A 19,734-nucleotide genomic window follows, 5' to 3' on the forward strand; every position below is an offset into this window, starting at 1 on the left:
TGCCACTCTTTGACTGTCCTTACTCCGGGGGAACCTTTTTTCTAAAAATTCTGAATCGATTTGGCTCGCCGTGCACATCTCTACTGCTTAGACTGCAACGCAAAGGCCCAGACTGGAGGGGCAGAGCAGGTATTTAATGGCAAGGCTAACGCAATACCTGGGAACACTCTGGGTTTGACCTGAGAACTCCGGGAGAAGTACCTTTTCTCTGATTCTCTGGGTCAACACCCGAATCCTCTGGAGCATGGGAGCGGGGTCTTGACATGCTCCACTCCCCGCCCATTTTTCCTTTAAATAGGGGTGTTTCCTATGATGTCAGCGGGAATATCAGCGCAGGGGGCGTTGCTGCTGATACTTAAGTATGTTTCCTTTTTAAATGTTCCTGTCAGTGTAAATTAAGGGGTACAATGAACTATAAACTAAGAAGCTAAGAGCATGACTGGGGACCTAAAGACAACGCAAAACCTGTAAGCTATCTTACTCATTACTACCACCAGGTGGCTCAACATCTTTATTTATAATTAATATGTGGTGTTGGCTTTTGATCTTATGCAAGATTTGTGAATATATATGGGAATGACAATCTATTAGCTGCCATAAACCAAACTGTTCTTTAACAGTACATATATAAGTGCCATTTTAACATGTAGACAATAATATGTTATGAGATGCAGTCACTTTGATTTTAAACCGGGGGCCCTAGCATTGTCATGCCACTGCTTTTCATAACCACTAATCATTTCTGATCAATTTTGTGTTCATTCCTTTTTGAACAAAGACATTTGTTTCTTGCCCCTTTTGGTTCTGGAAAAAAATCATCCTCCCCTTTATCTCTATCTCCCTCCTTTCTCTTCATCTCTCCCCTTTGTCCCAATATCTCTTTTTTCTCATTATCTCTCTTTTCTCCCCTATCTTTTCCCTTTATCCTAATCTCTGCTCTTTCTCATACTTATTTCTCCCATTTATCTTTACCTCTCCATTTTCTTACTATGTTTTCTATACAATATAACTCTCCCCTGTATGAACAGATCTTGCACTACCTTTAATTTGGTCTGGTTAGAGGAAGATCTATGATCTCCCCAACCAGCTCAGATCCTCCAGTGGCGGAAGTCCAGTTTGACACTGGAGAGAGCTGGCAACGTGGTAGACACCGGTGTCTGGCTACCTACCCCCCCACAGAGAGAGGGCTGGTGAGGGGAGATATTTTGATCCCCCAGCCAGCGCCTGTGCCAGAGCTGCAGAGCAGGTGCCCTCTGGGGTGTTGTATCCTTTGGGGTAGTACTCAGTATTATGGGAGGATTATTTTTGTAGAGAAACATAACAAAGACCCATTCACCCCATCTAATCTGCCTATTTTATCTGCTGTAAAGGCTCAAACATTAACCAGCCCTTCTTTTAGATTCTGGAGCCATAGGATTATCCCATGCATGTTTACCATGATGACAGTCATGGGGAAATGCATCATGCTTAATGGTTTATACTTTACACAATACACCTGGGATCATTATTACATTGATCATAACAGGGCTAGAGAATCTGTTGGCGCTATATAAATAAATGTAATGTTCAACCTCTGTGGTTAAGTTAGTTATAGCATATTTTAGGGCCACATGAGCAATGCAACATTAGTTTTCTAATTTTGGGGAATCTTGTGCTTCCCCCACAGCGGTAGTGGTGACTAAAACTTCATCCTAGTAGCTTGACTTATGCTTTTATTCAGGGCCGGCCGAAGACTTAACGCCGCCTGGGGCGAAGTTTAAAACGCCGCCCCCCCCCGCTGACGCCGGGGGGGGGTGGCATTTTAAACTTCGCCGACGCCATAATCTACGATCCCCCCCCGGTACTTACCTTTAAACAGTCCTGCGGCGAGTCTCCCTGCTCTGCCACGGTGCCGGCTTGTAATGCTGAGCGCCGGAAATTGACGTCACTTCTGGCGCTCTGCATTACAAGCCGGCACCGGGACCGAACAGGGAGACTCGCCGCAGAGGAGAGAGAGAGGGGCGCCGAGCGGGTAAGCGAAAACCACTCGGCGCCCCTCTCTCTCTCCTCCGCTTCAAAAAAAAAAGCGCTTGGGGCGGCAAAGTGCCACCCCTTCTAAAGTGCCGCCTGGGGCAATTGCCCCAGTCTGCCCCATTATAGGGCCGGCCCTGCTTTTATTTAATGTAAGAAGGTTTTACTTCGATCATCATTGCAATGGTTAACTGATGCCTTTTTATTTTGCTGTATGTAATCTCTTGAATTCTGTTTTTTGCTGGGGAGGTTGACATTTTTCCAATATATAAATAGCCATTTATGGCAGTTGATATAAAGCTTGACCAGCTTGTCAGCATGCAGGATAAAAGATAGGTCATCCTCTTTCATATGCATGGCCATCCCACATGCCCAAGACCCTGCCCATTAAAGCAATACATATTTTAAAATGGGTCACACGTTAATCTGGAAGATTACACTTCTAACTGTTTCTGTGTGGAATGCATGCAAGTCTCTATAGCATAGTTGTACAAGAGTCAAAAGTTATCTTTGAAGGCTTAGGGCTGTAAATGAGAGGCATACAAGCCATAGGCCAGGACTGTGCAGAGATAGTGTAAACTTGGCTAGTAGACAGGAACATCAATTTCGTAATTTACAGCTGTGTAATCTAAATCTAAATTAAACTTTTTTTTCGTTACTGTGGCACCGCATGATTCTCTGGAGTCCCAATGAGACTGGCCAGACAGGATCTATAAAAGGCAGAGGTCACCATTTATAAGTGTAGTTAAAACGGTAAGGTGTGTTTTTGCTCAATGTGGTTTGCAGGTTAATAAATTCAGCCATTAACCTAAACAATCGCACGAGACATACATGAATTGCACTAAACATTAGCAGGCCCAATCATATTATTACTTACTCTGCCTTTTTACTCTTATGATAGGAACGTCTCCAGGGGCTGCGCCAGGATTTCCTGTTTGCCAGCACTGTATCTGGTAAGAAGGCAGCCAATGACCCTTCCAGAAGGTCTGGGTTCCCACACAAAGCATGCTCTGTGGAACAGTAGTAGGAGCACTCACCGTAGAAGCAAACATTGTTAGCTGGGAAAAAAACAAAGTATGGAGGGTTAGTGATAAGACAGTGGGCGCCTAATCAGGTTACAAGATGTACCTGTAACATAACTTGCCTAAGTATATGGAAGCACCGATTTAAAGCATTGTAACTACATTGTACACTATTATAACACCAGAGGTGATGGGGGATAATAAAGTAAGCAAATAAAAGATTTAAAAAGGCAAATGTAAACAGGACAAGGGAACAAGCCGTAAAAAATTGTAAGCGCATTGAATTTGAGGATTGCATTTTCACAGTTAGGGATGTGAGAATGAATCCGAGTCTCACCTGACTTTAAATCTCTGGATATTTCCACACAATGAATGAACAAAGAGGAACAATTCTATCAGAACATAAAACACAAAAAATGTCACCTCCCTGCACTATTCCTGGAGATTTCGCCAATCTGCATTTCAATGAAATACTCAGAGACCTCTCTTTCTACAGTCTCCATGGAAACAAACATTCTGTGGCTGCAGAATAATATTTGAAATGAGAAAAAAGAAGGATGGCAGAAGACATAGAAAGTCGTTTGGGTTATCCAACAAACCAATGAATTTCTCTCTTTTTCTGTGCTAACTGACCCATATCAATGTAGTGTAGCATAATCCAAACTAATTGGAAAAGGGCTTGCTACAGAGATCTTTAATATACTTGGGTGCCAGCCAACTGTTCGTGTTCATCTTCGTGGGGAACAAAGTCTTCGTATTCCACGAATATTCGCCCAATCCTGTGTTCGGTCCGGGCGAATATTCGTGTACATTCTTCGTGTTCGTTTTTGTTTCTTTGTTTTTTGTCGTTTTTGTAGAAGGGGTTATCGCGGTACGCACTACGCAGCAGCTTTGCTGCCAGGAATTTAAAGGTCCGTATGAGCAACTCTATTGGTCACTGGCAGGGCAGACATCAACCAATGAATGGCACCTGCACTTGATTGGTTAATGGCAGACAAGCTCCCTGCTGGCGACCATAGAGTTGCTCTTATGGACCTTAACTCCTCACTGCGAACCTACGGATTTCCGTTCCCGTTATCTACGCAGCATCACAGGGGTTAATGGGAGCGGAAATCCGTAGGTTCGTCATCAGGAGTCAAATGTCTGTAGGAGCAACTCTATTGGTGGAAGGCAGATGAGCCCCCTGCTGGCGACCAATAGAGTAGCTCGTACAGACTTTTAAAATCCTGCTGGTCTCCCACGCTCCAACAGTTAAAGGTCCATACGAACGACCAATAGAGTCGCTCATACAGACCTTTAACTCTTGGAGCAGGGAGACCATGGTCTCACCAGGCCAAGTTCCGCCATCAGATGTTAAAGGCGGATTTCTGCTCCCGTTATATACGCAGAAATGCGTAGGTTCGCCTTCAGGAGTTAAATGTCCATAAGAGAGAGACTATTGGTCACCAGAAGGGGCCTCCTCTAACATCAACCAATTGGTTAATGCCAGAGGAGGCCCCTGCAGGCGACCAATAGAGTCGCTTGCACTGCCCTTTAACTCCTGACGGCGAACCTACAAATTTCCGCTCCCGTTAACCCCTGTGATGCTGCGTAGATAAGGTAGGCTAGATGGGGAAGGGACCAGAGAGATTTGTAAACGGAGACGAACACGAATATTCTTTATGTTGTGTGTCTTCGTATACGTTTTGCTGTCGCCATGTTTGTTTCTTCGGTATTCGGGCTGAACAACGAAAATGCAACCTTCGTGTTCATTTTTATGTTCGCCCGAATACGAATGCACAAGTGTAGTCTTTAATTTTATGTTTGGGGTATTTTTTTATTAGAACATTAATAATGATAAAACCCAAGAAACACTAAAACCAATCAAACACAAAACATAACCCAAATCATAAACAAACAGCAAAATGAAAACATGCAAAGCCAATCATAAACAGGGCTGTCAACCAAATCAAACACATATTACACAAAACCTAAAGCAAAACCTATACAATGGCAAGAAAAAGTTAGTTAACCCATTGACATTATGAGCATTTATGTATACATTTGTCTTAAAATATGACATGATCTTCATCTAAGTTACAATAATGAACAAACACAACATGTTTTAACTGATAACACATAAATCATTGTTCATGTCCATATTTAATACATCATTCAACAGTGTGGGTTGGAAAATATTTGTGAACCCCTAGAATACTTACTTTAACAAAAGTTAAACGGAGTCAGGAGTTAGCAAACCTGGAGTCCGATGAATGAATAAAACAGGATTTCAGTTGTATTTTAGAGCTACTTTGTGTTAAAAAAAAACCACAAAAGCATTTTGACTTTGCTATTCTCGAGAAGCAAACTCAAGGTCAAGAGACCTACGGTACAATCAAGAATTGTTGATTTGCATAAAGCTGGAGAGGGTTACAAAGTAATTTCAAAGAGTTCACATGTTCATCAGTCCACAGTTAGACAAATTATTTATAAATGGAGGCAATTTAGCACAATGGCTACTCTCCTTAGAATTGGACACACAGTAAAAAGGACTCCAAGGGCACAATGCAGAATGCTCAATGAGGCAAATAAGAACAACAGCTAAAGGCTTGAAGGAATCATTGAAACTAATTAACTTCTTTGTTCATTAGTTTACCATATGCAAAACATTGAACAGGCATGATCTCCATGCCAGGACTCTACCGAGTTAGCTGCTGCTCTCCAACTTAACATCACTGTTCGCCTAAAGAGAACCTTCACACTCCACAACGCTACTAGGAAAATGTTTTGTGGACTGATGAAACTAAGGTTGAATTGTTTAGGAAGAACAGGAAGCATTACATATGGGATAAAAAGGGCACCTCATACCAACAACCAACATGAAAACATCATCCCAACAAGAACAATATTGGAGGCATGATGTCTATGGCAGGACTCTACCGAGAAAGCTGCTGCTCTCCAACTTAACATCACTGTTCGCCAGAAGTTTGCCAAAGAGAACCTTGACACTCCACAACGCTACTGGGAAAATGTTTTGTGGACTGATGAAACTAAGACCAATGTTGGAGGGGGGTATCATGATTTAGGGCTGCTTTGTTGCATCAGTACTGGGCAGCATGTCATCATCGAGGTATCATACAGGATGGCTGTCTGCCAGCTGAAGCTCAGTAGAAGTTGGTTGATGCAGCAGGACAATGACCCTCGACATCCAAGTAAATGTACTACAGAATTCTTTCAAAAAAGAAGGTCCACCTTTTGGCATGGCCCAGTCAGAGCCCAGACCTTAACTCTGTAGAGATGCTGTGAAATGACCTTAAGAGAGCTGTTCACCCCAGACATCCTAGGAATATGGCTGAGCTTAAGCAGTTCTGTAAAGCTTCCCAAACAATCAAAAACAATCAGCAACTAAATAGGAGGTGAGAGATAATATAATGACAAAAATTATGCAAAAAATGAAAAAAGCAAGTGAAGATAGTTTTTTCGTTGTATACATTAGGTAGGGGTTTCATGCATACACACTGTTTATTTCAAGCTGCAGACAATTAAACACAGATTTTGGTAGAAATGGCAGATCATCTCTAAGGAATGTATAGCTTGGAGAGAGACTACAAGAAATAAGTAACAGAGTCCTTTGCTCTGTTCTAGCAGATCACTATTGGTGAGTTTAGACAAATATTTAGGGGGAGAAAAAGAAATCCGAGGAAGAGGGCAGAAACTCTGTGCCAATTGTATGGAAAAAAGGTATGAAAAGACATATAGTGTCAAAAATATATGTGAGGCAGATGTTGCTAGGGAAGAAATGCTGTTGGAGAGAAAAGGAAAATATATCTGGGGGCATCTTGTCATGTTTGCCATCACCCAAAATGTCTAAACAAAATATAAATATTAATGATGGATACAAAAACAGCCATGAGCTTTAAAAGTATTACCAACTAGATTGTTATATTTACATTGTATTCATAAAAATTGTGTCCTCATCTATTATCTTTGCTAATATGTGAAATGTCTGTCATACCTGGTGAGATATAGAAAGTCTTAGCCAACTTTTTGTCTGTTGTGATGTCTCTGATCTCTTTAGTGATATTCACCAGACGCCCAACCACTGGTGGGATTCTGCGGAAACCGAGGATCCTTTGTTGGAAAAGATAAAGGACAGAGCTTCAAAGACTTGTTTTTGTACCTTTGTAAACTTGCCTATCAGGAGATGTACAGGTGAAACCATTAACTGTGTGTGTACTTACCCATATAGACAAAACTAGCTATGGCTGCATTGAAGCTTTTATATGTGTAATTATGTACCTGTCCAAGTGAAAAGCTGCTATCTCTGCGTTGTGTCTCTCAAAATCTGAGAAGTAAAAAAAATCTGGGGGAGTCTCTTGGTCCCGAGTCTGTCTGAGAAGAACAAGAAAACAGAAAAGTAATACATGCTTATATATACTGTAACATATATATATGTACAAAGGACATATGAAAACCCACACTGAAGCCAAAGGGTGCATATTTATTGTGCACATGCAAACATTGAAATGGTTTAGTGAATGCTCTAATGCCATACAAAAATTATAAATGTTGCATCAAAACTAAGGAATAGATTTGAATATATTTAATTGTAAGAATATGTGAATATTATCTGAGACCTAATGATTTATTTTCATTCTAAGTGTCATTGCAAATATTCTACTACATTAATTGATTTTTAGTCTGAACGGCATCATGGCAGAGGTTTTTTTTTGCATGAAAAACAATATGGTATGTATTACCATACTATTACTATTCTGTTTTATTCATCTGGCATCAGTAGGTTCAGAAGTGCTTTACAATAAGAGGTATACATAAAAATATTTTATCAAAACCGCCATAGAAGGTAAAGACCATTCTCTAGCACTTACAACCTGAAAGACTATAGTGTTTCACTTTGACAGAAAGTGAGTCAGTCATAAAATATGCTCCGATTCTTCCTATACTTACTTCATGGGCTTGAATAAGGCCTGGCCAAAGTTGGGAAAGGACATCACAAGCTTGAGCTGCGTCCCACCAGGTTTTTGAACTAAGTAGAAATAGATAAGTAGCATATTAGACAATGAGCACTCATATGCTCACCCTATACACTATCTGATACAAAAAGGTCTGACAGGGGTAATGGTTACTTTATGGATTCTGAACCGGAAAATGCAATTTGTGGTACAGTATTTTAAGAAATCTGTCAACCAACTCTATTCTAATATAGATAATAATGCTTTTGAAGTAAATCTGATCTATATGTAGACACTACTTGATGATATAATATATATATTGTGACAGAGTGAAACCGTTGTGTATTTATGACCCACAGTTCCTGCTCTGGATATTGGGAAGATGCAGCCCCAGGCACAGTATAATGTTTGCTATCCTTTATTCTGTGTATTTTGGATGGGGTGGAGTATCCGAGAGAGCAGGGTTGACCAGTTCTCCATCCCACTAACAGGGTGACTGTGTTGTCAGATATTTTGTGCCAGACATATGTATATTAGATTTTAGCGTATTATACATCACACAAAACCAAAATGGGGTCAGTCATCTTGTTTTCTTTATAATCAAATAAAAAGGGGTATATTAGAACAAACAAGTCTTGGTGAAACTAGAAGTTCCATTAAGTATGTCCTAACCAAATGTATGGAAAATGCTACCAGACTGCCTTTTACATATCTGTATTTATTTAAGTTGGTAAGCAGACAAGCTGCCTAAGGGTAGTAAGCAAAGTGTTTAGTAATTGCTCAGAAGAGCGAATATTTGTTGATTTTGTTAATGTAAGTCTTCTAAGGAGAGTACAAAATAAAACAGGCACCTGCGTATTAATCCACACTTGGCTCTGAGTCGTTTATACCCTAGAAGACTGCGTGTTTACATTAAAATCCCAGACACCACTTCAGTCTTAGTGGTGGTTTGTCACTATATATATATATATATATATATATATATATATATATATATATATATATATATGTATATATATATATATATATGTATATATATATATATATATATATATATATATATATATACATATATATATATATATATATATATATATATATATAGTGCCATCATATTCCACAGCTCTTTACAATTGGTAAAGAAGATATACTGTATGTAGCATCACATAACAATTTTGACTTGACTTATTGAAACATTATATATATATGTATATTAGTGTGAACAATTCACACACGTTTTACCCTCCATCCTCCGATTGGGGACCCAGAGGTCAAGGCAGGCCATAAACAGCTTCTAAAGAAAGTTCACCTACTCAAGGTTACTTAGTATGTGCCTCTGCTCATAACTTTACTATACACATTCTACATACAGATGTAAAGACTTTATTACCTGAGTTAAGAATACGTTGAGTAGACATTTCCTTAAGCAGAATAGGTATAAGTGGATCTTGGGTTGGGTATAACTCATAACGATTAATCCCGATGTGGAATTTTAGCCAGGTAGGATAGGTGTCAGCTGGTGATTCACCTGTGGGAAGGATGAATTCCACATTAGCACTGATCCTGTGGGGAAAGAGAATAGAATGTGTGACTGAGGAATTGTATTATTTTAACATTGATCAATTTCCTCTGTTGTATACAGTATGAATAAATTGTGTCTCCTTTATTGGCCCCCATTTTCAAAGCCTTTTTTTCTATCCTGTATTTTTTTTGTGTCAAGATTGTCTTCAAATAATAAAGTATATTTGTTTATAACCAGTTTGCTTTCTGCTATTATCATATTATTAAGAATATAGCAGTATAGTACAAGTTTACAATTGTATGAATCCCGAAGCACATGCTGATCGACACAAAATATGCCACTATTTGAGATTTAACAATTGTTCTGACACGAGCTGATACTTCCGCTGTTTGCTGCGTGACGTTAACAGATACATCAACGGAAGTATCATCTTGTTCTGTTTCAGTCCCTCAGCTAAATGAAAGTTTGTTATCAGATACCCTGCCGCCAACCAAGCTATTTAGCTTAATTTCACAATATAAAAATGTATAAAAAGTAAAAAAAGAAATGAGAGATGCTAGCTAGTTAGGCTGGATTTTGATGTGTTGGTAATAGAGTACAAGTGCTGTCATATCTACAAAATGATGAAAGAGCACCTGGGCCTTTTTAGCAATATGAACACTGTTTAAAATCAAATGAAACCAATTAAAAAGGGTTATATTAGGAATCATGTAGCGGGTACTCCATTTTTTTAATTGATGCGCTTCTATGATTAGTTAAATAACAGTCCTTAAAGTGGAGGGTCTTTCCTAATAGGCATGCACCCCAATTATTAAATTGGACAATGGACATGTTTAGTTGGCCTGGGATATATCCATAAAATAACTATGAGAAAGCCAATAACTTTGTATACATTAACTCTGTATATATGCCAAGTAGCTGATTCAATTATATAGTTTTAATGAAAAGAGAAGGCTTATATTAAATGTAGTAGAGGGGTAGTGGGTTAAGTATATTTTCCCCTATTCTCCCCAACTCATTATTGCCATTACCATATCACTGAATGGATAAATGCCTTGGAAATAAAATGTTAGATGTTTGTTAGTATGTAAGGGGTGAAGGAAGAAAAAATTGCTGCCCAACATATGTTTTGTCTCTACTAAGTGCTTTATCAGGGGGGGGCTTGTGTTTTGAGTAAGCCTACTTCCTTAAAGGTTAGTTTAAATGGTCAGTACAGAAGGCACCCAGTCAAAAAAGTGAAAATCCGGTTGGCTATCTTTTTAAGAATGTCACTGTGCTGAATGAATTGCCCAAAATAACTGCAGTCTGTATAGAGACTCTTATAAAAAGAAAAAAAATGAAACATTCTGGAAAAAAGCTATTTTGAAGAGAGGATCAAATATGCTTGCAGATACATACAGGCTGGAAAGCTGGCCCACAGAGCCAATTAGCTACTGTCACATTCTAGTACACGACTGGTGCATTTGATGTTCCTCTATGTAGGAAAAAACACATGCTATTTTAATGAGGATTCTTCTGTCTTTAGCTGTCATAGTTACATGACCAATGAACAGCACTCACATTAATGGAAAGACGCTTTTTGTTAGTATTGCCCAACAAGCACTTTGATGATAGCACTGTCAAACAATACAAGAATAAAAATGTATTCAATTTGTAAAGGGAAGTCTCGAACAATGTTTATGGTTTTCACCATAATTTTCTCTTGTCACTGAGAGTCATTGAGAGAAAAGAGGTGAAGACTATCAGATGCTTTGTACTCTTCACATGAGAGACTAAGAATAAAGGTATTGTTTTTAGAAACATGATTGATGCATACCATCGTTTTATATAACTTTCATGCTCATGCATTTCATTAGTATGGTACAAGAACACATAAATATATACAACATCAACTGGATATAAACTAATATATACAACAGAATCCATAAATCACAGTCAAATCCAAAATTAAACTTCATATTATATAATCTCAGCTTCCAGTGCTTTTGGGTCTTGGTTCATCACATCTGATCTTTGAAGCTAAACTTTTTGTACCTATGGACCAGTTTACATACAGTTTATGTACTGCACACCAAAAGCCACGGGTAGGCAGAGTCCATATTTAAAAAACAGGAAAGGACCTTCGCCACACTGGTGCCACAAAGTTGGAAGCATATGATTGTCTAAAATATCTTTGTATACTGTAGCATTAACATTAGCCTTCACTTTGAAAAAAGCACTGGACCATTATCCCTCCTACACCAAACTTTACAGTAGGCAGGGCCGGACTGGGACTGAAAAGCAGCCCTGGAAAAATTTGGAGACCAGCCCCATATAGTTTATCTCACGGTGAAGCTCTTATACCCACACGCACCCCTTATACACACCCGAGTCACACTATGTGCCATTCTTTTTATCTCATTATTTGTATTAAAATGCCAGAAAGCAAAAGTGTTAAAAGGCCCTAATAAATGAAATACATTACACATAATGGGATCAAAACATTTACTACTGCAAACATTTTTAGATGAAAGAGTTCCATTTTATTCAGTGGAACAAAACACTGATCACATTATTCTTCACGATATTCTGGTAAGAAACTTTTATTTCTTTATTAATTCATGTAGACTATTTTTTTCCATATTTAATAAAAGCTATGATTGAGACATGTTTGGTTTTTATTTCCTTTCATTTGACAACCTACCCCCGAGTTATGCACCTCTGCACCCAGGCTTGCCACTCTGCCCCCTGATATGCCTTCTAACCCCCTATATGCCACTCTGCCTCCAGAAATGCCTTATACCCCCTATATGGCACTCTGTCCCATGATATGCCTTCTAACCCCCTATATGCCACTCTGCCATATAGGGGATTAAAAGGCATATCATGGGACAGAGTGGCATTTAGTGGGTATAAGGCATTCCTGGAGGCAGAGTGGCATGAAGGGGGTTAAAAGGCATATCATGGGGCACTCTGCCTCCAGAAAAGCCTTATGCCCCCCTATATGCCACTCTGCCTCCCTGATATGCTTTATACCCTCCTATATGCCACTCTGCCCCATAATATGCCTTTTCATCCCCTATATGCCACTCTGCCTCCAGAAATGCCTTATACCCCCAATATGCCACTCTGCCTCCCCAATATGCTTTATACCCTCCTATATGCCCCTCTGCCCCATGACATCCCTTTTAACTCCCGTTATGCCACTCTGCCTCCAGATATGCTGTTGACCCCCTATATGTCACTCTGCATCCAGAAATGCCTTATACCCCTATTTGCCACTCTGGCATATAGGGGGTTAAAAGGCATATCATGGGACAGAGTGGCATATAGGGGGTATAAGGCATTTCTGGAGGCAGAGTGGCATGAAGGGGGTTAAAAGGCATATCATGGGGCACTCTGCCTCCAGAAAAGCCTTATGCCCCCTATATGCCACTCTGCCTCCCCGATATGCTTTATACCCTCCTATATGCTCCTCTGCCCCATGATATACCTTTTAACCCCCTTTATGCCACTCTGCCTCCAGATATGCCGCTGACCCCCTATATGTCACTCTGCATCCAGAAATGCCTTATACCCCTATATGCAACTCTGGCATATAGGGGGTTAAAAGGCATATCATGGGACAGAGTGGCATTTAGGGGGATATAAGGCATTTCTGGAGGCAGAGTGGCATATAGGGGGACACACTTACATACACACACATGACGATTTTTTTTGTTTTTAACAAATACAAAAAACATTATACAGTACAAAAAATACATTATTTTACTCACCTTCTACTTCTCTTGACTTCCTGGTAGCTGCACACTGTTCTCCTCTATGCTGACAGCCAGGATGCCACTGACCTGACATCCGGTGTTGCAGCAGTGCGAGGGGGCGGAGCTTCCATCTCACGCTGCTCCTATCACTATGCAGCCATCAGACTGCTGGGAATGTAATCTAAACGGCCGGTGCGTGCTGATGCCGCCGGCCGGAGCTACTTTAACACTTTTTTTTTTATTTATATGGTAAGCTGGATCGGCTCGCCATATAAAGTAAAAAAAAAAAGTATTAAAGCAGAGGCGGCCGGCGGCATCAGCACGCACCGGCCGTTCAGATTACATTCCCAGCAATCTGATGGCCGCATAGTGATGGGAGCAGCGTGAGGGGTGAAAGGTCAGTGCGAGGGGGCGGAGCTTTCACCCCTCACACTGCTCCCATCACTAGATGGCCATCGCACACGGCTGCTGGGTGCTGATGCCGGCCAGGCGGCCGGCCGCATCAGCACCCAGCGGCTGCTTTGATTAGATTTCGGGCAGCCTGGGGGGCAGCTCAGCGGCTGTCCTCATGGCCACCCAGCCCACGGACCTTCCGGCCCACCGGGAAATTTCCCGGTATCCCGGTGGGCCAGTCCGGCCCTGACAGTAGGCACTATGTATTGTGGTAGGTAGCATTTTCCTGGCATCCCCAAATCCAGATTCCTCCATCAGACTGCTAGATCTTGAAGTGTGATTCATAACACCAGAGAGCATGTTTCTACTGCTTCAGAATCCAGTGCCAGTGTGCTTTACACCACAGTAGCCGAGGCTTGGTATTGCACATAGTGGTCTTTGGCTTGTATGCTCAGCCATGGAAACCCATTTCATAAAGCTCCCAACACAGAGATAGTTTGGAACTCTGTAGTGAGTGATGCTACAGAGGATATGTGATTTAGCACTCAACATTCCCTCTCTGTGAGAGTGCGTGGTTTACCGATTCATAGCTGAGCTGTTGTCACACCTACAAGCTTCTACAACACAATAGTAACACTTACAGTGTATCATGGCAGATTTAGCAGGACAGAAGTGTCACGAACTGACTTGTGACAAAGACAGCATCATATGAAAGTGCCATGTTTTAAAGTCATTCAGCTTTTCAGTGTGACCCATTCCTTTGCAATGTTTGTCTATGAAGACATGCCAATGTGCTTGATTTTAGATACTTGTTAGCAATGGGTATGGCTAAAACTCAACAATTAGGAGGGATGTTCATGTTCAAAGTGTCATATACTGTATTGTATATCTATGGGCAGTGTTCCCTCTAAGCTGTGCGCTTGTGCGCGCGCACATAGCTTTTTTAGAGAGCGCACATGTCCAAAAATTGTGCGCACAACAGTTTTTCCCAAAAAAAAGAAAATAATAAAAAAAAATTGAAACTTTATGCTGCGCGGATATTGTGCGCACAAAATATTTGCTCTGTGAAACTTTTTGCACAAGAGAAATTTTCTGCGCACACCAACTAAGAAAAATTAGATGGAACATTGTCTATGGGATATTTACTTAATTTAATTAATTATTTCTGTCTTGTTCATTAAGTAGTTTCCTTACATAATTGTATATGGGTTCCTTTATTTGCACATGCTTGCTGTTTAATATTTATAATTTATACATTGCACTGGAAATGGAAATCCATGGGCACAAAAAATTTGTTTCTTTTTATAGCCATCTCTAAGGTTTATATTTCATGTCTCTTTCAAACACTGTCTCTTTCACATAATTTATATTAGACTTTGAAATACACTTAAACATTTAGGTGATCTCTGACATCAGGCAATAGTTTAAAAAGGACTGAGGAACTTAAAATGTTCCTGTTCTGAGGGTACCTAAAACTTTGTAATATTAGGCTTAAATGTGAAACATGTTTATTAATTGTTATTAGGTTTATCAATTAATATTGGATATTAATTAATGACAGCAGTCAAACAGAAAAGCACCGCCAAGGCCTTTAAAGTTAGGCAAATACATGTTTCATAACTCCCAAGCATCCCACAGCTTTCTAAAGCATAATAAGCTCATTTAAGCAGGGCCTTCCTCAATTTTTATTTTATTGAATTGTTTATCTCCCCCCTATTGAAATAGTTCTAATAAATCTGTAAAGCTTCCTGTGCCCCCTGCAAAAAAACACATTCTTAAGTATTTTGCATGTTAAAAGTTGGGGTTTATCGCCACTGTTTATGTAAAAGAAAACTCTACACCTGCATGCGTGTCAGTAGCTTAGTTGCTGCTTCTGGAAAATGATCTAAGATCAGATTTCTAGCAGTCATTCTTGATTGTTTGGCTGGTCAACATTTACTGGAAGGATTTTTTAGGGATACGAGATTACCCTGAAGTGGCTACTTTATCATTGCTTTAAGCAGATTACTGTGTACAGGATGTAAAATAAATGGTAAAAACTGAAGCATCCTGTGTGCAACTGCATAAAACAATATAAAATACAGTATCTCAAAAAAGTGAGGTCACCCCTCACATTTTTGTAAATATTTTATTATGTTTTTTCATGTGACAACACTGAAGAAATGACACTCTGCTACAATGTAAAGTAGTGAGTGTACAGCCTGTATAACAGTGTAAATTTGGTTTTCCCATCAAAATAACTCAACACACAGCCATTAATGTCTAAACCTCGGCAACAAAAGTGAGTACACCCCAAAGTGGAAATGTCCAAATTGGGCCCAATTAGCCGTTTCCCCTCCTCATGTGACTCGTTAGTGTTACAAGGTCTCAGGTGTGAATCCAAAATCCAATAGCCCCTGCAAATTGTAGATGTATATAGCTGGGACATGCTTTATAGTCATGGCTATGAATCAATAGTAGTGCGACTCCTTTAACTGAGAAAACTTAAGTAATGTATATTATATTGCTGTATTAAAGGGACACTCCAATGTCCCAGGGAGCACCCTAAATATGAAAGTAATTTCTAAGTATTAACAGAGAACGTAGCAAACATAGAATTTAACATCAGATAAGAACCATTTGGCCATCTAGTCTGCCCTTTTTTCCTGATGTAAAAACTCAATATACTAGCTACCACCCTCTCTATAAATGAAAACATCCTTATATTACATTTAACCCCTTCAATCCCCTATAGACGTACCGGGACGTCCAAAAAACGCCCACAAAGAAACCCCTATGGACGTCCCGGTACGTCCAGCCCTTCGTGCAGCGTCAGGGACACATCCCTGCCGCTGCACGGGAGACCAGGCTGTCGTTTGACAGCCTGGACTCCCCACTGACAGCAGAAGCCGGCTTTGCCGGCTTTCTGCTGCCCGATCTCCCGTAACAGCTACCGGCATGAAAGCCGGTAAGCTGTTACCGGTAAACTGCCCGATCGCGCGATCGCGCAGTTACAAACGCGCGATCGGGCATTCCCTTCCGGGTTACGTCACTGCTGCCGTAACCCGGAAGGTCATCGGAGTACAGGATATCCCCTGCGGGGATATCCTGCCCTCCGATGAGGCACAGAGACGCTACGATCTCTATGCAGGTCTGTGAGGACCTGCATAGAGATCACAGTGTGATCGGTGCAGGGGGATCGCGGGGAGGGGAGTGAGAGACCATCTCTCTCACTCCCCCTCCCGTCCTGTAAAAGAAAAGCAGAAAAAAAAAAACGGTTAGTGATTTAAAAATAATATTAAATAAATCATTAAAATATTAATATAAATAATACAAAAAAAAAATTATAACATGAGCTGTGATGTCATTGTGACATCACTGGCATGTTCAGGAGGTCCCTAGGAGGACTTCTAACCATTTCTGTGTAAAAATAATATATAAAAAATAAAAAAAATGTAAAAAAATTAAAATAAAAAAAAAATTAAAAAAAATATATAAAAAAAGATAATAAAAAATTATTAAAAAACCTTACTTCCCATTGCCCTAGCATAACATCTAGCCAGTATAACCCTCCTGCCCCCGTTCACAACCCCCAAACCCGATAAGCCATAGGCATAAAAATTATACAAAATTGTACACCTAATAGTATGCTCCCTGGAGCTGGCAAATTCTGGAAAATCTATATAAACTAGGTATTTCTGAAATCAGGACAGCTGAATTAATAAACTTGGAGGGGATTTTCCATCACTTTACCTAATTTTGTGAGGATTCAGAGGGAAAATGTAAAAAAAAATTAGTTTATTTTTCTAATCTTCGCTAGTTTTTACTAAATTTCTCATTCTAAATTTTCAGCTAATCATCCAACTATGGTATCAAACGAAAGCTCTATCTCTCCTTGAAAAAACAATATATAGTTTACATGGGTACACTATTCACAGGAAAAGAGAATAATCACTGAACCGACATACCCCAAAAATGGCAAAATTGCTCTGGGCTTTGAGGTACCAAAAACCCCTGGGATTGAAGGGGTTAAACCTATGATCTTCTAGTCATATCCATTGCTCAAATAAAAAAAATGTACTTAATTTAGGGAGAAGCGGCAGCTTCCCATACCCTCCATGGCCCAAGGATTCTTGCCGCTAAGAGCAACCAATCAATGGCAGAAAATTACTCACATAGACTCCTGCCTGCAGCATTCGCTGAGTCGGGCAGGAAGAAATTGCAAAAATTTATGTACACCACATAAATGTAAAGGTATCTCTCAGCTATCATGCACATTAAAGTGTCCCTTTAAATTAGTCCTGTATTGTCCTGTATGATATATTTCTTGTGTCACCATTAGATGGACCAGGTAATGGATAGAGTAACTAGAGGATAGATAACAGAGTAGATGTTGGGTGTCCCAAAGATATTTGGCAAGACATCTTACCCCCACATGTTGTAACTGACCCTTTGCTGTGCTTAGACAACTAACCCTTGCAAGACAGGCATTAAGCTGGCATTGTGTATCTGAAATAATGAAATCAGGACTTAATAAATAGAAGGAAAATAGAAGGAGAATAGAAGAATAGGAGATCCATAGAAATACATGTTAACCTGTTTAACACTGACCCAAACTGACAGACTTAAAAATTCCATATTAAAAACTGGGAAGGAAACCCAAACAAGTAAAATATTAATGGAAACCAAATAGGAAATTACAATACTTCACATAAAATGTTTCTCACCATTCCTCGCTTCCGCTGCCTTTCAATGTAAATCGTTCCTTTGAGTTAACTCTAAACAGTTTATCTTCTTCTTTTATTTCTGGCATTGGAGTATTAAAGAATGGGTGTTTGAACAAAGCAGCCAACTTTGAACCTGGATATCCTCTTGCTGATTTATTTGTAACCTTGGATTTGGCAGGATGTATTTTCTGCACTTGGACATCATCTACTGAAGATCTTTGAGTTGAACCATTGCTACTGCTGAAGTCTTGTAATGTCCGCACAATGTGGGGTTTTCGAATCACATGGACTTTGGCTCTAGGGTGATTATTAGATGCACAGGGGCAGGACACTGCGTACAGTGAGGATATGTCTAGAGCAAAATGCATTATGAAAATAAGGAAGAGAAGTGACAGGACAAGCAACTTAAATCTCCTTTGAAAAGTAAAGTTAAGTCGACGGATCATTTCAAAATGCAAAAATCATCCAATGCAAAATCAGCCAAAATACAGCCAAACAATCCTTGTTGAAATAACTCAGAATAATAGTTTCTTGCTAAGTGGAATATTTTTTCAATTTTTTAGAGACATTGGAAAAAATGCAGTGATCAAGGTCTATGTCAGCAACAAAAGTCAGTGCTTCTTGTCTGATGTTGAAAGTAAGAGGAAAAGGTGAAATGATTTAGTGGAAACTTTTTCCAGGAGCTTTGTGTCAACAGGGGGACGGGTCAGAGGTAGAAATGAACAGAAGTGATCAATAAGTAATGCTTAAGCCAAATATTCAAATGATCTCATCTTGGCTGTACCACAAATAGCACAATGCACGAAAAACAACAACAGTTTCTTAAAACAGTTTAAGAACCTCTTTTAATTGTATAATTATTTCCAAAACCAGTGGAGTGTTTTGCCTAGGCTTAGTGCAACAGGTCCTGGGGACAGATCACTATTTTAAGTGATCAGGCTTCCCAGTGCACCGCTGTTCAGTGGGCCAGTTTGGAAGACTACTGGTACTTGAGGTAGAACTGTGAAAGCGGCCAGGGGAGCTGCTCTTGGTCAGATCTAGGGCACCAACCTTCTCAAATAGGCCATTGATCAAAAAATGTGAATTAAGGGGAAAGCAAGGGCTTAAAAATAAATCTTATATGAAAAACAGTTCTGTTGAATAGATACCTTCATTATCAGCAACTTTATAGTGTCTTTATATTTTATAAGCTTATTAGCCCTACCATTTAACAAGTTTTATACTCTAAGATGTTTGAAAAATTGTATGCCAGATGGAGCAAATATTAATGAAATGGTCTTTAAATAACATCCATTTTTATACTCTCCCAGCATGTGTCTGAGCATATCCAGCCAGCAGCTGCATAATGCAGGACTCGATTTGCCACTGAAGTCTTCACAGTGTGCCAGA

General features: G+C 39.8%; 1 protein-coding gene across 1 annotated transcript in view; it reads right to left on the reverse strand.

The window, feature by feature from the left end:
- LOC128500713 (extracellular serine/threonine protein kinase FAM20C-like) overlaps nucleotides 1–18,791 on the reverse strand; it is a 29,775-nt gene extending 10,984 nt beyond the window's left edge. The window contains exons 1-6 of the mRNA XM_053469962.1: nucleotides 18,346–18,791; nucleotides 9,375–9,547; nucleotides 7,980–8,058; nucleotides 7,311–7,403; nucleotides 7,027–7,142; nucleotides 2,888–3,068 (exon numbers count right to left, since the gene is read on the reverse strand). Of these exons, the coding sequence (XP_053325937.1) occupies nucleotides 2,888–3,068; nucleotides 7,027–7,142; nucleotides 7,311–7,403; nucleotides 7,980–8,058; nucleotides 9,375–9,547; nucleotides 18,346–18,791 (1,088 nt within the window). The remainder of the gene's footprint in view (nucleotides 1–2,887; nucleotides 3,069–7,026; nucleotides 7,143–7,310; nucleotides 7,404–7,979; nucleotides 8,059–9,374; nucleotides 9,548–18,345) is intronic.
- Nucleotides 18,792–19,734: the final 943 nt, after the last annotated feature.

This window comes from Spea bombifrons, chromosome 6 (genome assembly GCF_027358695.1).
Source record: "Spea bombifrons isolate aSpeBom1 chromosome 6, aSpeBom1.2.pri, whole genome shotgun sequence".
Classification (NCBI taxonomy): Eukaryota; Metazoa; Chordata; class Amphibia; order Anura; family Pelobatidae; genus Spea; species Spea bombifrons.